This window comes from Antechinus flavipes, chromosome 2 (assembly GCF_016432865.1).
Source record: "Antechinus flavipes isolate AdamAnt ecotype Samford, QLD, Australia chromosome 2, AdamAnt_v2, whole genome shotgun sequence".
Classification (NCBI taxonomy): domain Eukaryota; kingdom Metazoa; phylum Chordata; class Mammalia; order Dasyuromorphia; family Dasyuridae; genus Antechinus; species Antechinus flavipes.
This window is the reverse complement of record NC_067399.1, coordinates 282675285-282699468: the sequence shown is the minus strand read 5'-3', so window position 1 is coordinate 282699468 and position 24184 is coordinate 282675285. Positions and strand designations below refer to the sequence as shown.

General features: G+C 32.5%; 1 protein-coding gene across 4 annotated transcripts in view; it reads right to left on the bottom strand.

Annotated features, from left to right (window-relative positions):
* HEATR5A (HEAT repeat containing 5A) overlaps positions 1–24184 on the bottom strand; it is a 167068-nt gene that overhangs the window by 105675 nt on the left and 37209 nt on the right. For all 4 annotated transcript variants that reach the window (XR_007950563.1, XR_007950564.1, XM_051977285.1 and 1 more), the window contains exons 8-13: positions 22829–23084; positions 21989–22144; positions 14226–14476; positions 11954–12065; positions 6249–6401; positions 5381–5480 (exon numbers count right to left, since the gene is read on the bottom strand). Coding sequence is in view for 2 of the 4 variants with exons in the window: in XM_051977285.1 (XP_051833245.1) it covers positions 5381–5480; positions 6249–6401; positions 11954–12065; positions 14226–14476; positions 21989–22144; positions 22829–23084 (1028 nt within the window). In the remaining 2 variants the exon portion in view is untranslated. The remainder of the gene's footprint in view (positions 1–5380; positions 5481–6248; positions 6402–11953; positions 12066–14225; positions 14477–21988; positions 22145–22828; positions 23085–24184) is intronic.

The window sequence follows — 24184 nt, the reverse complement described above, 5'->3', positions numbered from 1 at the left end:
CCCTTTCTTGTGAGATTGTAATAAAGCTCCTTTCTGCTTTTACCTAGAGAAAACACCTTGATTTGAGTCAATGGTCTTGTCCCACACAGTTTATGAGGCCTTGACTGGGATCCTATGACCGGATGAGTAGGTGAGGTCACTAGCCTTAGCAGGGGGATACCCTGCCTTGCTTTAGGCAGCCTTTGAATTTTTGAGACTTTTCCTCTCTCCAACGTCAAGTGGCTCAATGAGGACAAACTCAAGGCAAAACATGGCTGTAAGTCAGGCAACTTTTGTGCCTGAGGGCAAGTGATCTGTGAGATCCTTGAGTTGAAGATTACAGACTCTAGAGGGATGCTCAGGATAGGAGAGGCCTTTTGGGGGGGACTATGGTTTGAGGGTGACCCTATTGAATTGGGTATGAGAGACTGAGATCTAACTGCATTTGATTCTGAAAAGTCTCATCAAATATTCAAAATTGGAGGGCTCTGCCAAAGCTTCCCTCTGAGATAGTCCTTTGGGAAGATTAAAGGGCAATAAATAAAATGATTAAATATTGTTGCTCTATATGGGGAGGACACTCTCAGGACTAATTGAGTATGTTTGACTTAAATCTGTAAAACAGATTTCTGTGCGTGTCTGTGTGATTTCTCTGTGTGTGTGTGCTTTGCCTTCTGTGTTCTGTATTAAAAGTTAGCAAGTAATGAGAGTTAAGGAGTCAGCCTCTGTTGCTGGTTTGGAAAAGATAAGGCTAAATTGTTCCATAGCAGGAATTAATTGAAGTCATTCTATATGAGTGAGTGTATTGATTTTTGACCTTGGTAAAGTTATTTGGGGGCTAATACTAGGGTCCTTAGTCCAAGAAAGAGAATCATTCTCTCCTGAGTCTGGTTGATTTCAGCAGCTTTGCAGAAGTGGGAGAGAGAAGAAGAAAATATATTTAATACAGTGAAGATGTTTAGAAGGAGATAAATGTACACAGAAAGGTTAATGAGAAAGTTTAAGTATGTATGAATGAGAAGAGCATGGACTGAAAGGGATTAGAGAACTTTTTGGAGTTGAAAACTTTTGGGAAAATGGAAAAGCAGTGTGCTATCACTTAAAAAAAATGAATGAAATGAAAAATAACATTTCTGTGGACTCAGAAATGAACAATGTAAGTTTGCAGAAATAGTTAAGTTACAGAACTGTTAAGAACATTTTAGCAGATTCTGAGGTTTTTAAGAATAAGTTTTTAGTTGCTTGGAACTATCAGCTAAATTGAACTGATCTACTATGTTTTTAAGTAGCCTTAATTTACATGATTAAAAGTCTTCTGAGGGAAACTGACAAAGGAAAAGGGTTTTTCCTACTCTCACGGGTTTTTTTCAAGCTTTTCAGGTTTGTGGAATCTATCTTGACTAGGGAGGTATTCCTGACTAACCTGAATTCTTCTGGAATTTGCGTTGGTGTCCCAACATTTTTGACATGAGTTGTCCTCCCCAGCATTTCTGTCACAGAGAGTGAGACAGCCACTGGGCCACAGACCTGTAGCTGGACACCTTGGTCAACCTTCTTCCCCCAGGGTTTGCCAATTTCTTAAAGATCTGTGGTCAGAATTGAAAGGGAAGTTTTTCATTGGAATTCTGATTCTGAAATTGTAGGAGATAATTACTATTAACTTGTGAGCACTAATTCTGGTTATAAGAGTTGAGAAATGCTTATTCTGGCATAAGAGTTGAGAAATGTGTGCACTGATATTGAAGTATTGTTTCTAGAAATTCAGATCAAATTATTTGATTAGATTTTCAGTTAAAAACTTTGGTTTTCTGGTAATTTACCTAAAGAGGTTACATATTTGTATCTTCTAATTAGATGAAATATATTTAAATTATTATGTTGCTTGCTAAATTGTCTATGGGGTAATTTGTAAAAATTGTCTGAGCTGTGCTTTAACATTTTGTCGGCCCTGCTGGATATGTGGCATAAATTTTGTGAAATTTGATTCAAAGCTATTTAGAATACTTGTCTTGCTTTCTCCTTTAACAAAGAAATAAAAGCAAGAAAATTTAGCATATGGGGACGGGTGTAATTGCAGAACAAATTGTATTTGACAGAAAAATAGGAAGTTATTGAAGGTATCCCTCCATAGGAAGGGAACCTGGCTCCAAGATATTTAGGTTAGGTTTTAATGAAATGACACTAGTGGGGAAACTTAAGATATAGGGGGAATGGGTGGAAGCTTTCTCCAAGTTCTGCTACTTTAAGAGGTGTTCATGTAAAAACAATGGAACAAATTATGCCTAAGTATGGATTGGTAGAGATTATTGATTTTTGTAAAGGAACATATTTTACTTCTAAGGCTTTATAAGAAATAATAGGGAGGGATTGCAAAGTGAGTGGCACCTAAGTATCTGCCCTCATCAGGGAAAGTGGAAAGAATGAATCATTCTTTAAATTGTTATTACAGACTAAATTGCTTTTGGACCAAATGTTTGCTTATTACTCTGTTAAAGAATTAGAATGGTTCCCAGAAGTGACCTGGGACTTTCCTCATATAAGATAGGTTTATTTTATTTGGGAGGAGAAAGGAAAGACTCTCTCTTGAAACAGGATAATTTTTTAAGGAATTATATACTGGCAAAGTCCTCATTCCTTTTTAGCCCTTAGGAAACAAGGAATGCTGACAACACCTTTGGAGTTGCAGTTTGCAGGAAGATTTGGTGCTTACTAAGTCCTGGAAGAAACAGAGTGGGAAGGACCTTACCAGATGTTATAGATGACTGCATTGTGGAGACTGAAGAATAGGCTTATAGGAACCTCAAGAATAGATTATTAAGGACAATTTGTAATCTCTAAATTTGAGTTTGCAATTAGGAATGTTTTGGTGGGAGGTGGGAATGTTTATACTTACAGGAATTTTAACAATATTGGTGTTGTACCTGTTATTGATATTTTCAAAAAAAGTTTAAAGGGACTCTTCAATTGAAGGAAGTTGAATTAACTTGTTTTTGGAATGAAGAAATTATTAATGTTAATTATGATAAGTTTCTTTTATGTAAATTAAAATATTCAATATTCTGTATGAGTTTTAATTGGTTGCATTGACTCATCTTAAAGTTGTACCCATTATTTAAAGGGACTTTTGAGAATAATAGTTTTTGCCTTTGCCCCTTTGTAACAATTGTAGACAATATGCATTTTAGAATTTTTCTAAGTAAAGAGTAAAAGCAAAATGATTTGTGAAATGTTGAACTTCAAACCATCTACTTAGATAGGAAAGATAAGCTATGGAACTCCTAAAATGAATCTCTAACTTACTATTTACTTCAATGTAAGGTCATAGTCAATACCTATTTAGGATATGTGATCCTTGAGAGCTAAAATTCACCTAAAGCTTTGATTAATGAAATTTGCTATTGGAGATAAAATCTCTTGCGACTGTAGCTGATATTATTTGGAGCTTTAAATTTAGGTATGGCTGTGTGACGCAGTATCAAGTCAGTGATCCACCATCTGAAAGAAATATGCTACAAGCTACTCAGAAGAATGTGATCCTGAATTGTTAGAGGTGGAGGTTAATATCTGAACAAAAGTTGTGAGAACAACCCTGGCTTCGACTTAAGGTGGTATCCTTCTGTCTCAATTTCCCAGTGATGTTCTTTTGAATAAGAAATCACCTGATTATTCCTGAGTCTGGCTTAAGATGGAATTGTTACTATCATGTATGTGCTCTCAGGTCATGACCCGAAGGATGAGTTTTGATGCTATTTAAATCAGGTCACTGCCTTTTTTTTTCCCCCTCTTATGGCAAGTTTTTGTAATCACAGCAAATAGTCAGTAGAAGCCATGAGCATAATTAGGAAAAAAAAAAAAAGTGGTCATTACATCCTAAAATAGTCAAATGAGTCTTTGGCCTAGTCATCTATCTATTGCTAGGTGCATATGTTTGTCTATTTATTTTAGCATTTCCGTTGTTGTTGCCTTTTGTAGTAGCCATCTTTATTTGTGAAAGGTTACCTACTCCAATTATAAGGTATGATAGGTGGCCCTGCTACCTGAGCCCAAGAAGAAAATTCCAGTCAATAAGAATGTATGGGGATGTGTGTAATCTTCCCCAAGAGATTGTCCTACTATCATTCCTTCTCTTTCTTTAATCTTCAATTTTCCCTTAGGTAATGGCTTCTTCTCTGGTGTCTACAAACATGCCCAAGTTTCTCAATCCTTAGAATCCTCTAAATCCTACAGTACCTACTAGGTATCAGCCTAAAACATTTCACTAATTATAAAGTTTTAAGTTTTACTCTCATAACTAATAATGGCATGGGGATGATACTAGATTCTTAAATGCTATGTCAGTAGAGTATAAGACCTTGGAGGTTTCATTACTCTGGAAATACTTCACATAAGAGGCCACAAATAAAATGTGTTTGCTATAAAAAAGCCAATCTAAGTGTTGCAAGACTAACTTAGCATATTAGCCAAGTGGTGATGAATTTCTAGATCACATTATCTCAAGAAACAAAAGGGCTACATACAATCTGCTGATGATGTAATATCCATAAAGAATAAATCATGGATTTTTCAAAGTAATTGTACAATTTTTCACTAGGCCATATTATGGAATAAAAGCAGATTTCTATACATTAAAGTTACTAAATAAATTTTTGCCTTTTGTTCTTAATTTTTTTGTTAACTTTGAAGTCCAACATAATATTTAAATAAGTAAATTTTACAAATGGGTTAAATATTTGAATTATTAGAATCTATCTAAACTTTTTGCTCTTACATTTAAAATTTAAAACTGATAACTGAATCTATACATTTTTCCTAAAATTATTCATTGGGAGCAGAAAAAATATGAAAATATTCTCTGACCAGAACTAATATTTGTTTGATTCAATAAACAATTATTAAGTACTTACTATTTGTCAGACACTGTGTTAATTTCATTCTGTTTGACTATTCTAAAAATAGAGATGCCTAAAGTTTACATATCAGCAATGACTATAATTTTTATGCTAAGTTGATTTTTATATTATGTTCATGTGAATGAAATTTGGTAAAAATAGATATAATATACAAAAAAGAATTAGCATTATCCTTAGTAAGGACCATTTTAGTAGCTAAGGACAGATTCAAAAAGCCAGAAATGACAATTTCTTGCTTAATTTCTTTGGCTAACCTTATCACATTGAAAATAATGTTTACTTAACTCCTAATTCTCCACTCATAATATCACTTTTCTATAATATTTAAGATCTCTCAACTCAAGATATTACATTAAAATCAAATAGGGACTAAATATTTCATTTACAAAAGAGAAAGAAAAAATAGGGCTTACTATTATGCTTCAAAAATTAAAATGTGTCCAGAAGGCTGGATCTTACGGGAGGATTTTTATATCGCATTTGGTACTTACTGAGTTAATAAATCAACAGCACATGGAAGGGGAGGAAGAAGTCTCTGAATGACTTCATCAGTAAGAAGATCATTACAATGGGAAACAAAGCTCTTGATAGCTGGAGAAGAAATGACTAAGTTAGTATATGTTAATCAACTGTGAAAAATCACACTTAATTTTGGTACATTTATATTTTAGCTAAGGGCTAAGATTAAAATAAAATAGAATCAAGGCTGCCAAAATTTGGACCTGATTTTTATACAAAGAAAATGTTTTTTCTCCTACCTTGAATTTTTTTTCATTAGGGTTATTTTAAAAAGAACACTGTTACAAACCTTTCAACATATTTTAATTAAGGGATAAATAGAACTAATTTTTTTGAAGAATTCACAGAGATTATAAATTTGCTCTAAGACGATTTTTTTTTTCTTTGTCCAAAAGTAACCTAAAAAAGGGGGGGAGGGAATACAATGCATCTATGTCTTCTTAAGGAATTTTAAATTTCCTAACAGTATCTATCTTCAGATGTGAAGTAAATTAAAGGTTGAAAATATTTTCTTATCTAGGCTAAATGGAAAAGTCTACATGATCATGGACACTATTATAGTCTCTTCTAATTTTTGTTTGACAGCTCAGAGAAGCCTATGGATTTTTCAAAATACTTTTAAATTATAAAATAAAATATATATTATTATAAAGGAATGCAATTACATTGAAGTAAAAATTTAAGATATTTCCTTCGCTAGTTCATGGAATCCCTTAATATCTCTGTGGACCCAAGGATAAGATCCCTGATTTACACCACCAACTCAGTTCTATACAGTAAGAAAAGCACCAGATCTGTGCCCCCTAAAGTAGACAAGGAAGAATACTTAATTCAACCTACCACAGAAGGCACCTGCACGACCTTCCAAGGTCACCTGCCACGTAAATGAGTCTCCTCTACTCCTTTCTGTTTCTAGATCCTTAGGAGATAGTGGAAAGACACATTTCCATAATCTTAGCACCCGGGGAAGGTGGTGATGAACAAATGCAGAGCCTGTAATATTTTAGGACTGTCATTTACAATGAGTAAAATACAAAATTGTTATATTCTTATTTACTTTTAAAAGAGATACATTAATGTTAAAATCAAGTTATTTAAAAATAAATAGAATATATTCAAGACTGGAAGGAAAGCAGAAGATTAGGGGGAAATTTCATAGACTTTTTTTAGATAAAATATCATATCTTAAATATATAAGAGAACTTTCTCTCATTTGTAAGAATGAATCATTACCTTATTAAAAAATGGTCAAAGGATAAGAACTGGCAGTTTTTCAATGTAGAAATCAAATGTATATATACATATGAAAAAATTCTCTACATCATTATTGATTAGAGAAATAAAATTGAAAATAACTTTGAAAGATTATCTCATACCTATAAGTACAAAAGGACCTTTGAAAAAGGACCAATAGACCTATGAATTTATAGAAAAAACTGATAAATTATACATGCTATAGAATTACACACACACACACACACACACACTACACACACACACACACACACACACACACACACACACACACAAGCTTTTGTGTCAAATGGTGACCTCTAATGTAGGCTGGGGAAGGAAGGAGGAAGAGAATTTGGAAATTAAAATATTAAAATAAGTAAAAATAAATAGAGAGGCAAAAAGGTAAAGCAGGGAACAGTCTTATACTTAAAGAATTCAAAACCAGGTCAGATACCTAGGTAAAGATACACCTTTAACTACTTTAATAATGTAAATGTGACTCTGGGAAAATCACAGTCTCTGTCTGCCTCAATTTCCTTATCTGTAAAATGGGGATAACAATAATAGCTACTTCCCGGTGTTGTTGTGAGGATAAAATAATAGGTGCTTTGTAAATCTCAAGATGAGACGTAAATACAATTGCTAAATCACATTTTTAATGCAGTTCTTAAATAATATCAACATTTCTTTACCTCTTAAAACACTAGATTTCTTTATAAATATTTGAGTAAATGTGTAGTTTAACAGTTAACACTAGGTCTGCTGAGGATAGTAATAGCTATGGTTCCAACTTTTTCTATGCCAAACCTAGACATACAATGAATCCAATAAACAAAAATTTTAGTGAAAAAGATGTGAAAGATATAGAAATTATGAATATCGAAGGGTCATTTAAACATTCCTACAACAATAAGCAGTCAATGAGAAAAAAAAATTTTAAAAGAAGGAGCCACATACAAAGATGGAAGCTATGGCTTACTAAACAATTAGAGAAAATATAGTACTTATCCAAAAGGAAGATGAGCATTTTAAACTTAAAATCAAGGATTGACTTAAATAATTATAAAGAAAAGCTTTTTTCTTCAGCTTTTCCCCTATAACTTTTCTTCTTTTAAATTAAATATTCTGATATATACTTGTCTGTTTCTCAATATTCTGATATAGTAGAATGTAATATCAAATTAAAGAAAGAGGACAATACAATCTTAGACTGTAGAGGTGAAGAGCAATCTCTAAAAGTAGGTTTTACTTTTCAGACCACACTTGTAGTACTATATTCAATTCTCAGTACCACATTTGAGAAAGGATATTAACTAGAGACCACCTGGAAGACAGAAACTAGAATAGTATAAGGTTTTATGACCATTGCATTTGAAGATTAGCTAAATGAAGTGGGAATACATATACATGTCTTCAAATTTGTGAAAAGTACTCATATGAATGAATGCTTATATTTGTTCTAGAAGTCTGGAAAGGTTTGATCTAGAAAAAATGTACAGAAATTACACAGAAGAAAATGTAGGCTTTATGTAAGGAAAAAATCCCTATTGAAATTATTTGAAAATGGAATGAGTTTGAAAGAAGATAGGAATGATAATAACAACAGACATTTATACAGTTTTTTAAAGTTTACAAGATCAGAGAGTTTTCAAGCAAAGGCTGAATTACCACCTGTCAGGTATGATGTAGAAGTTTATTTTTGCTCAGGTTACAAGTTAGAATAAATGACTGAGTTCCCTGCCAAATGTGAGAATGTTTGAGAATTCATTTAACTGTTTCCCTTATAGGTCTATGAGTACCATCTAGTGGTAGGACATTGTAAATGAACTGCTGTATGGCTATATCCAAAACTCGAGGGAAAAAAGAAAATTTCCCCCCATTTTTCAATTATTCAATTCAATTAAAACCTAACTGTGTGCCTACTGTGTGTAAAGTACTGATAGGCCCTTGGAATACAAAGGCAAAAACACACTGAGTGGCTCTTGGAGTGGTTCATGATTTAATAGCCAAAGGCAAAATGAATTCAAATATAATTGTCATTTGGTTAAGCCTTAGTTACTTTCTTTAACTACTTTAATAATGTAAAACATTCATGACTTTCATCATTGTGGGCCTTTCCTCCATCAGTGGAATTCATAATCCCCCACCTTCTTGGTTTGTAGTTTCCTGAATTGCCGTGGCTAAAAACATCATCATCTAATAACCAACTTTCTGGTAATCTGTACACAAGAAAGCCTGATCTTCAGGACCATATTCAAAGCCTTTCCAGACTGGAAAAAATTGCCCATAGGCTTCAATACTCCAATGCTATGAGTAAGTATTACTTTAGGGCAAGGAAAGAGAATTAGATGAGGGTCCAATAAATTTTGAAGTTTAAAAGTGAAAGGGGATTAAGAAATGCTGCTTCAAATTCTAAGGTTAAATCTAAAACAATCTGCCTAAATTTAAAAGAATATCTAAAAATCATATAAAAGAGGAAGAAGTTGAGTATGATAAATAGAATTTCAGTCATAAAAGTTTGGCCTGAGGTACAAAAGATAAAAGAAGATAAAATTATAGTAATAAAGGATAAAAGAAAAGAGACTTCAAGAAAAAGAATAAAAGTTCCTTGTTCGGTTCTGCATGCATGTATTGTATCTAGGATATACTATAACATATTTAACATGTATAAGACTGCCTACCATCTAGGGAAGGAGGTGAAGGGAGGGAAGGGAAAAATCAGAACAGAAGTGAATGCAAGGGATAATGTTATAAAAAATTACCCATGCATATGTACTATCAATAAAAAGTTATAATTATAAAAAAAATAAAAAAATAAATTCTGCTAAAAAAAAAAATCAAAGTTCTTAGCTTTTTTTTTTTTTATTTTGCTTTATATATGAAATGCAAAACTTTTTGTGTAATTGCTTTTTTTTTTTTTTTTTTTAACTAAAGTATAGCAGGGAGAGAATCTTAAAAACAGGGTCAATTCTTTGAGGATACTATGGCATTTTATAGCCTAAGTTGACACTACATAACAAGTAACTAAAGTACTGTTTTAATAAGCTTTGAGAACTTTTTCTCATATCTTAAGAATATGGAGCATTATACTGTCACTCATCAACTAATCACTTATTTAGATGTAAGGCTTCTTTTAAAATTAAGCTATGCCATTCCCCAACTGATAAATGGTCAAAGGATATGAACAGGCAGTTTTCAGATGAAGGAACAAAATATGAAAAAACATTTTATGTCACTTTTGATTAGAGAAATGCAAATAAAAACAACTCATATGAGGTACCACCTCACATCTATGAAATTGGCTCATACGATAAAAAAAAAAAAGTGATAAATATTAAAGATGACATAAGAAAATCAGAATGCTAATACCTTGGTGGTGGAGTAGTGAACTGATCCAACCATTCTGGAAAACAATTTGGAAGTATGCCTAAAACAATTTGGAACAATGCCATAACTAAATTGTTTGACCCTTTGACCCAACAATACAACTACTAGGTTTCTATCCCAAAGAAATCACAAAAAGGGAAAAGGACTAACATGTGGTAGCAAAATATTGAAAAATGAAGAATGTCCATCCAATGAGGAATGGCTGAAAAAGATGTAGTATAGGAATACGAATAAAGGAAAATGCTATTCATACCAGATAAAGAACCAATGGACTCTGAATGCAGATTCTTTAATCTTTTTTTTTTCACTTTATTTTTCACATTTTTTTTCACTTTATTCTTTTTTTTTTTTTGTGGTGATTTTTTTTCCCCTTTTGATGTTTTTCTTTTACAACTGGGACTAATATGGAAATATGTTTTACATGATAGCATATGTATAAATTATATCAAACTGCCTATCATCTTTAGAAAAGGGGAAAAGAGGGAGAAAAATTTGGAATTCAAAATCTTGTAAAACTGAAGGTTAAAAAATTTTCTTGACATGTAATCGGGATAAAAAACAAAATGCTGTTTAAAAATGCTTTTAAAATGGAAAAAATTAAAATAACATAAAATTAAGCTATATAATAGCAAAAAATCATGAGATTTTACAAATCTAGCTCATTAAAATGAGCCACAATTTTCTATATTCTGAAGTAGGAATTTTCAGTAAAATAAAATTATGATAAAGCAACAAAATAAAATTTTGAAGATACTGAAAGGGGAACACATACATCATAACCATAAGGTAAAATGAATATTAGAAATTCTTCCAAATAACTGAAACTGTACAAAAATCATAATTCTTTGAAGGTAAATTTAGATTAAAAAAATAATCAAAAGTCATTTAAAGTGAAATCTACTAAAGTGAAAATATTGGTGATCAAGGTGGCTAAAATACTAAAACAATTTTTGGCCATTAAAAAAAAAAATGAGAAAGAAAGAAAGAAAAGAAAAAAGATCCCTGGTACATGAAACAATGTGTTATTTTCTCAGATGGCTCATGATTTAATTCTGGCGAGATTTTAGCTGTGTTCCAAAAATGTTTTGTGCCTAAGCAGCATCTTTGGAATAAAAGCAACCTCCTAGTCGAACTACTCTGAAGAATAACCTTCATATGTTTGCTTGGGTTTTAGTTTCTATTTTAAAAAGTAACTTCTACTATGGTTTATCAACATAATGCAAATATTATAATAGTACGATTAACTTCAACAGTTTAAGGATCTGTGATTTCAGTAGCATGCACAGTCCCTTCCTTTGGGAAGTATGCAACACCCTCTATTCCAGACAATCTTCTGCAGCTGCGACCAAAAAAATTCATCACTTGGAAGCCAGCTTTCTCAAAATGACCTTTCTCTCTTTCTTAGATAAAACACATAGTTAGATTACTTCATATTGGAAACTTACTAGACACCTTTCTTGCTGGATGGCAGCTGCTAAAAATTAGAATTTCTAGATGAATGCTCTTTGAAAACAAGGTTCACTTTTTAATTAAACTAAGACACTAGAACAGGGCTTTAGAAGAACAATTTAAAATGATAAGCATAAATAGAAAAAATAGAAAGACACAAAATAAAGCAAAACTTGATTAAAATACATATTTGCTGCAATACACACACACACACACACACACACACACACACACACGAGACTTTAAATGAAAAGCATAAAATAACAAAAATTTGAACTGAAAAAAATTACAAGAGAACAGAGTATTCTATGAAATTATCCTATATTATAGTGGAAGATATGTTCAAATTGTCTTTCTAATAACTTCATAATTATAATTATTTTATCATATTATTATATATATGTAGAATACTTTACATTCTCAAAACATAATGATGTACTCAGAAATATATAAAATTTCTAAAAGCCAATTACCTAATGTCATTAAGGCAGCTATCAGCAACCAGCCAGCTTGTGTTCGTTGAAGTGAAAGGCGACTATTCTGAGCAGCAGAACATAACAAATCCTCTGCTAACATCACAATTATCTATTTATATTTAGAAATATATAGAAATAAAATTAGTACCAAGAAAGCACATAAGGTAAAGAAAGAATATTACTTTTTAAAACAACATTTCAAAAATTAAATATATAATTCAAAGAAGTGTTGGTAAAAAGCCATGATTCTTGAAGTCTATGCTATAATACCATATTATACCAGCATAATCATAACCATATTAACAGATTGTTTATAAAGTTAATTACTGAAATGTTAGTAAAGTAACAAAATTGTAAGCAGAAAATATTTTGTAACTCAATTATGGCAATATAGTAAAACTATTTTGGCCCAGTCTGTAACATCGTATTATAGTAATTTTAAAATGGCTTTTTTCCTAATTATCTAATTTCCTCATATTCAGTTCCATCAGTGATGTTATATCTCTTTCCTGAAACATCCCTTCTATAAAATTAAAAAAAGTTAAATTTCTCTAGCAGAAAAAATTTTTACCCTTAAAAATCAAATGAAAGCAGTTACTTAATTGAAAATTAAGTGCACCAAATCATGAACCACTAACTGATATTAAACATGCCTAACAAAATACTATAAAACTACAAAACTGATGTAATTTTTGTAATATTCTAATGACTTGGAAAATCCCGTACTGGGAAGAAAAAAAAGCAAAAAACACACTCTTAATCTTAGTTAACACTGTAGTACTCCACAGGTAATATTACAGTAAAGGCAGTAGGACACCTGACAAACCTCTACTTAAAGCAAACAGCTGTTTCCATATTTCAGTTTCTTTAGTAAATCAAAGAAGTTTAACGAACAGACTAATGCATTATTTACTGAAGTGAAAACAAAATAATAAGACCAATTGATGTGAGTAGTTTACAAAGAGTTTACAGAGTAGTTACACAGAGTTAAGTCTCATAATTTTATTTCAAATATAATGATCATATCTAAAAAGTGGGAAAAACTGCGAAGGAAGATTTTTATATCCAGGGTACTAGATTTCTTCATTTTTGCAAGGAGTCAAGTAGTAAATTAAAATGAGCCTCCAATATTTTGCTTGTTTTTAAAAGTAACAAAGCTAAATTAAAACTGCAAATTCATGAGGTTATTTCCTAGGCAAACAAACAAACAAAAAAATGCAATTTAGCTGTATTAAATTAATCCCAGTTGGCAGTTTTGACAATGGGAAATTATACTTCAATTTTGCTTCTCATTATTAAAAAACAGTAATAGCTAAATTCAATTTAGCCTCTTTATTCCAGATCATATGCATTGCTCTCTTAAGAAACTACTATAAAACATAATGTTGTAGGAGTTAGTAAAGTTGCCTGGGTTAATGAGTTCTGAAGCAATACTAACCAGATATTGAAAAAGAAAAATTTAGTCCTTGGTAAAGGTCTTTATTAAAGATACTTGCTGTACTAAAGAATAAAATGATAGTTACTATCCATTCTTACGCAATAATGTGGTAGTGGTGAAGAGGAGAAATGACTTAGCAATGTTAAGTGAATGGCATGGTAATCTGAATAATAAGGGCTTTTATCTCTAAATAGTAGTTTTTTTCAGTTGCAATTTACCAGTTCTGACAAAGTTTCTCTAAAAATTCTTTGATGCTTAGGCTATTTTTTTTCATTCAATTCTTTAAGGTAAAATGTTACTGTATTTTAAAAAAAGTCACTAATTAAGCAGCAATCTACTAAATATGTGCTGTGTTAACAATGGTACTTATCATTTAATAAAGTATGTAATTCATAAAAATTGCATTTCCTAAGAATCAATGTTAGGTGGATGAAATTTTAAATAAATTTTTCTGGAAGTGTTACCTGATAAAATGAAGTATTCAGAGTACAATTCTGCCATGGAATGAAAACAATATTACTCAAAAATCCATGAATTTGGAACCAATAATACACATATTTCTTTTAAAATAATACTATTTATAGTTAAAATTGTAATATTTAGCTTTGAGAATCTTGCCCCATGTTTATCAGAAACCTATTCAATGTAACATTGACATTTAGCTGTCTCATCAGACTGTTTAAACTTCTTGAAGATGTAGATTACACAAAATCAAAGATTTTTCAAAGGGAGAGGAGATTATCTAGTGCAACTCTCACATTTTACAGATAATGTGTGTCTTTGAAACAGCATCATTACATACGGAAAATCATACATTAGGGTAATCATTACCTTTCCTTTTCCATGTGGAATTCCTAAAGGGCAATATTTCACTGCTCCCAGTAGAGTTGCCACAGCAAAACTAAAGCCAGTCACAGCTTCGGGTGAGGATTTGAGCACAGTAAGTCGTTCAAGGCAACGGTCCAAAAGTGGAGTTAGGTAGGAAGGCAATGCTACAGCAATGCAGTGTAAACACCAAGCTGCTGCTAATCGAACTGAAATGCTAGGATGAACAATAACTGAAATGACATTGTCAAGAATACCTGGAACAAAATAAATAAAGAAATAATGAATCTTTCTAGAGAAAAGACTGATTTAATAACCAGTCAATTAATAAACTTTTATAAAGCATCTACTACATATGCAAGACATTGTGCTGAATGAATACTGAGAACATAAAAAAAGTCAAAAGACAAATACTGTCTACAAGGAACTTAAAATCAAATGAAAAGACAATATTTAAACAAATATATACTAAGCAAGCTGTATATTGGATAAGCAGGAAATAATTAGCAAAGGGAAAGTATTGGAATTAAGAGAGGTTGAGGATGGCTTCCTGCAGAAATGGAATTTTAGTTGGGCTTTAAAGGAAGGCAAGGAAGTCAATAATTAGAGCAGCAGGAGAAGAGCATTCCAAGCAAAGGGGAAAGCCAGAGAAAATGTCCAGAGTCAAGAGATGGAGTGTTTTATTTGTGGAATAGCCAAGTGGCCAGTGTCACCATAATCAAAGGGTATGTGTTGGGGAGTGAGGTATAAGTAAACTGGAAAGATTGGAGATTAGTTAGGAAAATATGATCTTGGAAGAAACAGGGAACCATTGAAGTTTACTGAGTAATGAAATAACATGATCAAACCTATACTTTAGGAAAATCAATTTGATGGTTGATTGGAAGATGGACTAGAATAAAGAGAAATGTGAAGCAGGCAGATCCACTTGCAGGCTATTGTGGTAATTGAAGTATGAGGTGACAGAGTCTGAAAATAGAGTGGTGGCAATGTCAGAGAAAAGAAGAGGGCATTTTCTAGAGATGCTACAAAAGTGAAATTGGCAGATCTTGTCAAGAGACTGGATATGGAGGTCTGAGAGATAATGAGGAACAGAGTATGGCTCCTGGGTTATGAATCTGAGGAACAGAAGGATGGTGGTGTCCTCTACAGTAACAGACAACGTGTATGTGAGGAATTCTAGGGGGAAAATGATAATGAATTCATATTGAGTTTAAGATGTCTTCTGGACATCCAGTTCAAAACGTTTGAAAGGTAGGTGGGGATGCATGAAAGATAAGGGACATATTTAGTCATGTTGATAAAGATTATATCCTTCTTATATACCAATTGTTGAGTTATCTAAAGGTCAAACAAAGAGATGTGATTCTAAACATTGTCTCTTTTTACAAAATAATCACTTCTATCAATCGCTCTAAACTAGGTCAGCTCGCATTTTTTAAACTGTGTCAATGCTCTTGTTAATTCTCTGGTCTTAGGAACTAAAACTGGTCAATAACGATAGGGAATAGGAGAGAGAGAAGCATTCTATGTCTTCCCTAGCCTAATTTTTCTTCCATTTCAGCATACCTTTTTATTAATTGTTTAACATAGATCTACTTCATCATTTTTTTACTTGAAAAAACTAAAAAGGAATTCAAGTCAGCTTGATTTCTTAGTGGAATTCATACAAAGAGATTCTATTGTTTCTGTGATCACTAACAGAGTACTTTATTTGAATTAATTTTTAAAATAACTGTATATGTTCAACTCTGAGATAAGAGGCCTAAAATCCATTATTTCACACACAACTGTAAGGCAAAAAAGTCTTTTCAAAGAGCTGCCTAAAGGTCAAATGCCATAAATATGAAATAATGATTTTATTTCAAATATGCTAAATCACCATGATACTATGAAATTCCTTAAAAATGCAATGATAGTATTATGTTCCAAGAAATTATTAATACGGAGCAGCTAGGTAGCCAATGGATAAGAGTACCAGCCCCGAAGTCAGGAGGACCTGAGTTCAAATCTGGTCTCAGATACTTAACATTTCCTAGTTGTGTGACCCTGGGCAAGTCACTTAACCCCAATTGCCTCAGCAAAAAAAAAAAAAAAAAAATTATTAATATGAAGAATGTTAAGAAAATTGGTAAAATTTGAATGAGCTCAAGCAGAATAAAGCAGAACCAGAAAATCAATTTACCTAATGTCCACAAGATTATAAAGAAAATGTTGAAAGAATTCAGAATCTAATCAATGCAGTAACTAATGGTGATTTTAGAGAATCTCTTGGTAGAGATGTAGTAGATTACAGAGGAGAAATGGGAAAGGGGGAAAAAAGAAGAGAATAAGTATTTACATTCAATTATTGTTCTGTAAGAAATGACCAGCAGGATGAATACAGAGAGGACTGGCGAGACTTACATGAACTGATGCTAAGTGAAATGAGCAGAACCAGGAGATCATTATACACTTCGACAACGATATTGTATGAGGACATATTTTGATGGAAATGGATTTCTTTGACAAAGAGACCTGAGTTTCAATTGATAAATGACAGACAAAAGCAGCTACACCCAAAGAAAGAACACTGGGAAACGAATGTAAACTATCTGCATTTTTGTTTTTCTTCCCGGATTATTTATACCTTCTGAATCCAATTCTCCCTACGCAACAAGAGAACTGTTCGGTTCTGCAAACATATATTGTATCTAGGATATACTGCAACATATCCAACATATAAAGGACTGCTTGCCATCTAGGGGAGGGGGTGGAGGGAGGGAGGGGGGAAAAAATCGGAACAGAAACGAGTGTCAATATAATGTAATTATTAAATAAAAAAAGAAAAAAAAAAAAGTATTTACATTCAATCTACTCTGTGCCAGACACTGCATTAAGCACCTTACAAATATTATCTCATTTGCTCTTATAATAACCTTAAGAAGTAAATCCTTTTAGTATATCCATTTAATAGTTGAGGAAACTGAAGCAAACAAAAGTTAAGGAACCTGCCCAGAGTCATACAATTAGTAACTGTCTGAGGCTGGATCTAAACTCAAGTCTTCGTGACTCCACTCTATCACTGTGCTACCTTGCTATCTTAAGGTTTTTCAGATATGGGTGGGTATGTTTTGTTTCCTATTGTGTGTTGTTCTGTCCCAGTAGAATGTAAAATCCTTGAAAGCAGGCACTCCATATTTTTTGCTTGTTTTTGTATCCTTGGCACTTAGCAAGGTACCTTGGACAAAGTAAGTCCTTATTAAGTCTTTCCAAATATTTTCACTTATTTTTTGTAAGGAAAGTCCTGGGATTGGAGAGAGGTAGAAGTCATTGAAAAGTATTTTTTAAAAAGCCTAAATATAACATTTTTAAAATGGCTTAACTTGTTGTAACTTAAGGAATATTTTTCTAGTTATATGTAAAATTGTAATGAATGACTCTGAGAATACATTTGTATAAATCTTGGTCTACCCCTATTATTTCATAAGTTTAGAAAATTCCTGATGAGGAAATTCTCTCTATCAATGCAGATGCAACTATTCTGCAAATTAAACAGTTTAATGAAGTTGTTAGAGACACTGAGAAATTAAATGATTTGCTTAAGTTAGAGAATCTGTGTCACTTATAGATTTGAAGCCAGGTCTTCTTAACTCTAAGGACAATTCATCAATCCATTAAACCAGTGGTTCTCCCTCAGAGATTCTACTAAAAAGCTATTAGAAATAATTGATAATTTTAGCAAAGTAGCAGGATACAAAATAAATCCCCATAAATCCTCAGCATTTTTATACACCACCAACAAAATCCAAAAGCAAGAGATACAAAGAGAAATTCCATTCAAAATAACTGTTGATAGCATAAACTATTTGGGAATCTACCTACCAAAGGAAAGTCAGGAATTATATGAGCAAAATTACAAAAAAGTTTCCACACAAATAAAGTTGGACTTAAATAATTGGAAAAATATTAAGTGCTCTTGGATAGGCTGAGTGAATATAATAAAGATGACAATACTCCCTAAACTAATCTATTTATTTAGTGCTATACCAATCAGACTTCCAAGAAAATATTTTAATGATCTAGAAAAAAATAACAACAAAATTCATATGGAACAATAAAAAGTCGAGAATCTCAAGGGAATTAATGAAAAAAAAAATCAAATGAAGGTGGTCTAGCTGTACCTGATCTAAAATTATATTATAAAGCAGCAGTCACCAAAACCATTTGGTATTGGCTAAGAAATAGATTAGTGGATCAGTGGAAAAGGTTAGGTTCACAAGACAGAATAGTCAACTATAGCAATCTAGTGTTTGACAAACCCAAAGCCCCTAACTTCTGGGAAAAGAATTCATTATTTGATAAAAACTGCTGGGATAATTGGAAATTAGTATGGCAGAAATTAGGCATGGACCCACACCTAACACCATATACCAAGATAAGATCAAAATGGGTCCATGACCTAGGCATAAAGAACGAGATTATAAATAAATTAGAGGAACATAGAATAGTTTATCTCTCAGACCTGTGGAGGAGAAAGAAATTTGTGACCAAAGATGAACTAGAGACCATTACTGATCACAAAATAGAAAATTTTGATTACATCAAATTAAAAAGCCTTTGTACAAACAAAACTAATGCAAACAAGATTAGAAGGGAAGCAACAAACTGGGAAAACATCTTCACAGTTAAAGGTTCTGATAAAGGCCTCATTTCTAAAATATATAGAGAACTGACTCAAATTTATAAGAAATCAAGCCATTCTCCAGTTGATAAATGGTCAAAGGATATGAACAGACAATTTTCAGAGGATGAAATTGAAACTATTACCACTCATATGAAAGAGTGTTCCAAATCATTATTGATCAGAGAAATGCAAATTAAGACAACTCTGAGATACCACTACACACCTGTCAGATTGGCTAAGATGACAGGAAAAAATAATGATGAATGTTGGAGGGGATGCGGGAAAACTGGGACACTAATGCATTGTTGGTGGAGTTGTGAACGAATCCAACCATTCTGGAGAGCAATCTGGAATTATACCCAAAAAATTATCAAATTGTGTATACCCTTTGATCCAGCAGTGTTTCTATTGGGCTTATATCCCAAAGAAATACTAAAGAAGGGAAAGGGACCTGTATGTGCCAAAATGTTTGTAGCAGCCCTATTTGTAGTGGCTAGAAATTGGAAAATGAATGGATGCCCATCCATTGGAGAATGGCTGGGTAAATTGTGGTATATGAATGTTATGGAATATTATTGTTCTGTAAGAAATGACCAGCAGGATGAATACAGAGAGGACTGGCGAGACTTACATGAACTGATGCTAAGTGAAATGAGCAGAACCAGGAGATCATTATACACTTCGACAACGATATTGTATGAGGACATATTTTGATGGAAGTGGATTTCTTTGACAAAGAGACCTAACTAAGTTTCAATTGATAAATGACGGACATAAGCAACTACACCCAAAGAACAAACACTGGGAAACGAATGTGAACTATCTGCATTTTAGTTTTTCTTCCCAGGTTATTTATACCTTCTGAATCCAATTCTCCCTATGCAACAAGAGAACTGTTCGGTTCTGCAAACATATATTGTATCTAGGATATACTGCAACATATCCAACATATAAAGGACTGCTTGCCATCTAGGGGAGGGGGTAGAAGGAGGGAGGGGGAAAAAAAATCGGAAAAGAAACGAGTGCAAGGAATAATGTTGTCAATATAAAGTAATCATTAAATAAAAAATAAAAATTTAAAAAAAAAAGGTTATGAGATGATAAAGAAAAATAATAAAGGAGCTTAAGGAAAATGAAAATAAAATAAAATAAAATGGGGAGAAGCCTAAAAAAAAAAACAAAAAAACTGCTGGGATAACTGGAAATTAGTATGGCAGAAATTAGGCATGGACCCACACTTAACACCATATACCAAGATAAGATCAAAATGGGTCCATGACCTAGGCATAAAGAACAAGATTATAAATAAATTAGAGGAACATAGGATAGTTTATCTCTCAGACTTGTGGAGGAGAAAGAAATTTGTGACCAAAGATAAACTAGAGACCATTACTGATCACCAAATAGAAAATTTTGATTATATCAAATTAAAAAGCCTTTGTACAAACAAAACTAATGCAAACAAGATTAGAAGGGAAGCAACAAACTGGGAATACATCTTTACAGTTAAAGGTTCTGAGAAAGACCTCATTTCCAAAATATATAGAGAACTGACCCTAATTTATAAAAAATCAAGCCATTCTCCAATTGATAAATGGTCAAAGGATATGAACAGACAATTTTCAGATGATGAAATTGAAACTATTACTACTCATATGAAAGAGTGTTCCAAATCATTATTGATCAGAGAAATGCAAATTAAGACAACTCTGAGATACCACTACACACCAGCCAGATTGGCTAAGAAGACAGGAAAAAATAATGATGAATGTTGGAGGGGATGCGGGAAAACTGGGACACTGATGCATTGTTGGTGGAGTTGTGAACGAATCCAACCATTCTGGAGAGCAATCTGGAATTATGCCCAAAAAGTTATCAAATTGTGCATACCCTTTGATCCAGCAGTGCTACTACTGGGCTTATACCCCAAAGAGATACTAAAGAAGGGAAAGGGACCTGTATGTGCCAAAATGTTTGTGGCAGCCCTGTTTGTAGTGGCTAGAAACTGGAAATTGAATGGATGCCCATCAATTGGAGAATGGCTGGGTAAATTGTGGTATATGAATGTTATGGAATATTATTGTTCTGTAAGAAATGACCAGCAGGATGAATACAGAGAGGCTTGGAGAGACTTACATGAACTGATGCTAAGTGAAATGAGCAGAACCAGGAGATCATTATATACCTCAACAACGATACTGTTTGAGGATGTATTCTGATGGAAGTGGATCTCTTCGAAAAAGAGAGCCTTAATTGATCAAAGATGGACAGAAGCAGCTACACCCAGAGAAAGAACACTGGGAAATGAATATAAACTGCTTGCATTTTTGTTTTTCCTTCCCGGGTTATTTATACCTTCTGAATCCAATTCTCCCTGTGCAACAAGAGAACTGTTTGGTTCTGCAAACATATATTGTATCTAGGATATACTACAACATATCTAACATATATAGGACTGCTTGCCATCTAGGGGAGAGGGTGGAAGGAGGGGAAAAATCGAAACAGAAATGAGTGCAAGGGATAATGTTGTAAAAAAAATTACCCTGGCATGGATTCTGTCAATATAAAGTTATTATTAAATAAAATTTAAAAATAAATAAATAAATAAACCAGTGGTTCTCAAACTTTTGTTTTCAGTCTCTTTATCCTATTAAAAATTATTAAGAATCCTTCCAAAGCGTTTTAGCTGGATTATATTTATAGACATTTACCATATTGGAAATAAAAACTATTTTTGAATTTGTAGACCCTCTAAAGGGTTTCAGAGATCCCCAGGATTCTCTAGACCATTCTTTTGAGAACTACTGTATTAAACTATACTATCTGGATAAAGTTTGAGAGAAATCTGAGCTAGCTAAAAGCCCTTAAATTAAAAAAAGAAAAATCTTTCTGCATCTATAAATAAAGCAAAAAATTTAAGTTGTGTTTCTTTTATAAATATCCACTGGTTATATGAACTTCATTAAAACAACAGTACTAGCTCTTGAAAGTCAGCCATATAAAAGAAGGTTCTTTACCAGACAAATTAAAATTTCAAGATACTTGATATCTGTAAAAATTAAAAATTTTTTATGAGTCTCAGATATATAGAACAAATTACTACCTGCACTTGAATCCTGTAATAAAGGTGCAGCTGTTGTGCCAAGACCATATATTAGATTTCCAAGTTCTTGTAAAGCACACACTAGCACATGCTGGCTGGCAGCAACATCTGTGGAGCCAGGTCGAGTTTCCAAATTACCTTCACTCATTACAGCATCTGAAAAAAGTACAAATGTTAGCTATGTAATACAGTTTCTCTACAACACACGACTTAGAGTATGTGGTGGGGAGTGACAATGTAAAAAGAACATGTACAATTTGACTCTTCTTAATGAAACTCTCTGGACTACTCAAAACAACAGTGGTTACAATAAATGTAATTAATCTATTTGGATTAGTATCTAGGTTAGATATCTCATCATCCATTAGCATCATCATTAGCATCTCCTCATCCATAATGCCCAAGTATCGTGTATGTGGTGGGTATTTTTGCATATGTGTGTATGTGTGTGTGTATATATGTTTTTTTCACTAATTTAGCAGCAAATACTATAAGGCAGAAACAGTATCTTAAAAAAGATTCTTGGTCAGGTATGTGTTAAATGAGTTGGTCTCTGAGGTACCTTCTAATTCTGAGAGTCTGTTAATTGATTTCAAAAGCACATTAACTTCTCAAATTGGGGAAATATTTCTTTTGACTAAATATTTATCTATATAGCTATCTACAATTGACATTTCCTGAAGAAAAAATACCAACACAACAGAGTAGGATGATAAAATTTTGGCTGTTCATGTACTTTGCATGCATCAGATTTTTTGAAGTGTCTGTATTATAGGGCTAGACAATAATCACACCAGTATTATTTTTTTTTATTAAAATACAATTTTATTAATCCCATACCAATAGTTTTCTTTAGTTTCCAGATGACCTGACAAATATCCTTGGCAGCAGCAATTTGAGCTTTTTCCCCAAGAAGGCTTCCTATAGTAGTTCGAAGGATAAATGAAACACAGCGACGACAACAGATAGCATCCATCTGAGTTTGGATTGCTTTAGGGTGAGACTGTGACACTAGGCTAAGGATATGAGAGAGTAAGGTGGAAAAATTTCTTTCTAACCAACGTCCTCCTAGTGTTGAAATAAATACCACATATGCCTGAAAAAGAATGAAAGTTTGATTGTCAAAATTAAAATATTTTCAATTAAATATTAATATTCTTATCACAGAATAAACTGAAAAGATCAGATTTTTCTTCTTTTTGAACACTCCATTCTCAGTTGCAGCTATATGTAATGCACTAACTTAATAATGGATCTCAAATCCTTTTCCATTTAAAGATATAACTGCAATGTGTGGTCTTTTCAACTCTTGATTTTGTTTAACTTGTTTGTCCATTTTATTTTGTTTCAGAGAGAGAAAAATGTTATGGAACCATCACAAGCAGCTGTGACATAAAACACTGTCTTTTGGCCTCACTGAACCACAGTTTCCAGCTACTTGAGATTCTTAGCATGGAATCCCAAACCTAATGTAAGAAACATCTTAAGAATTATTATGCAACAAATACATAGCTCAAAGAACTTTCAGCTCTGGGCACTAAAAAGGAGTTAAGTACTAACAGTGATCAAACACTATTCTTTATTTTCATGAATTTTAATGCTACGACTTTGTCAGAGATACAAAGACCAATGAGACCACATCAAAGAAAAGATTGCATATGAAACTATTTAACAAATTTAGCAACCAGAAAACAATCATTTCTCTGCATATCCTTTTTTCTTACAAGTGCTCAACAGCATTCATTTACCATCAAATGAATTTATTATTTTAAGTATGTCTGTGATGATAAAAATATTAATACAACTGGTATATACACAAAAGCTGATTTTAAATGACAAACTGCAAATAAGATATGTCACAAGAGAAAGGGATTATTCTTGAATTTTCTACAACATTTAGGTAAAAACTTTAAATTAAGTTTTACTGATGCTTTTATTTTTATACAAGTCATTTTTGGAAATCTCTTCCTTAAATGAACTCTTTCAGGACATTTTTTTCTTGAAGATTTAACATTACTTTTGAGAACCAAATACTTTTTTAGTATACATATATACTAACATTTATTTTGGAAATGAAACAATATGAAATGGCAACATAGTATTTTTGAACAAATTTTTATCTTATAACATCAGTCACCTACCATAAGACAGCTAAAAATATGTCAGCATACTGAAAAATTTGTTTAACCATAAGAA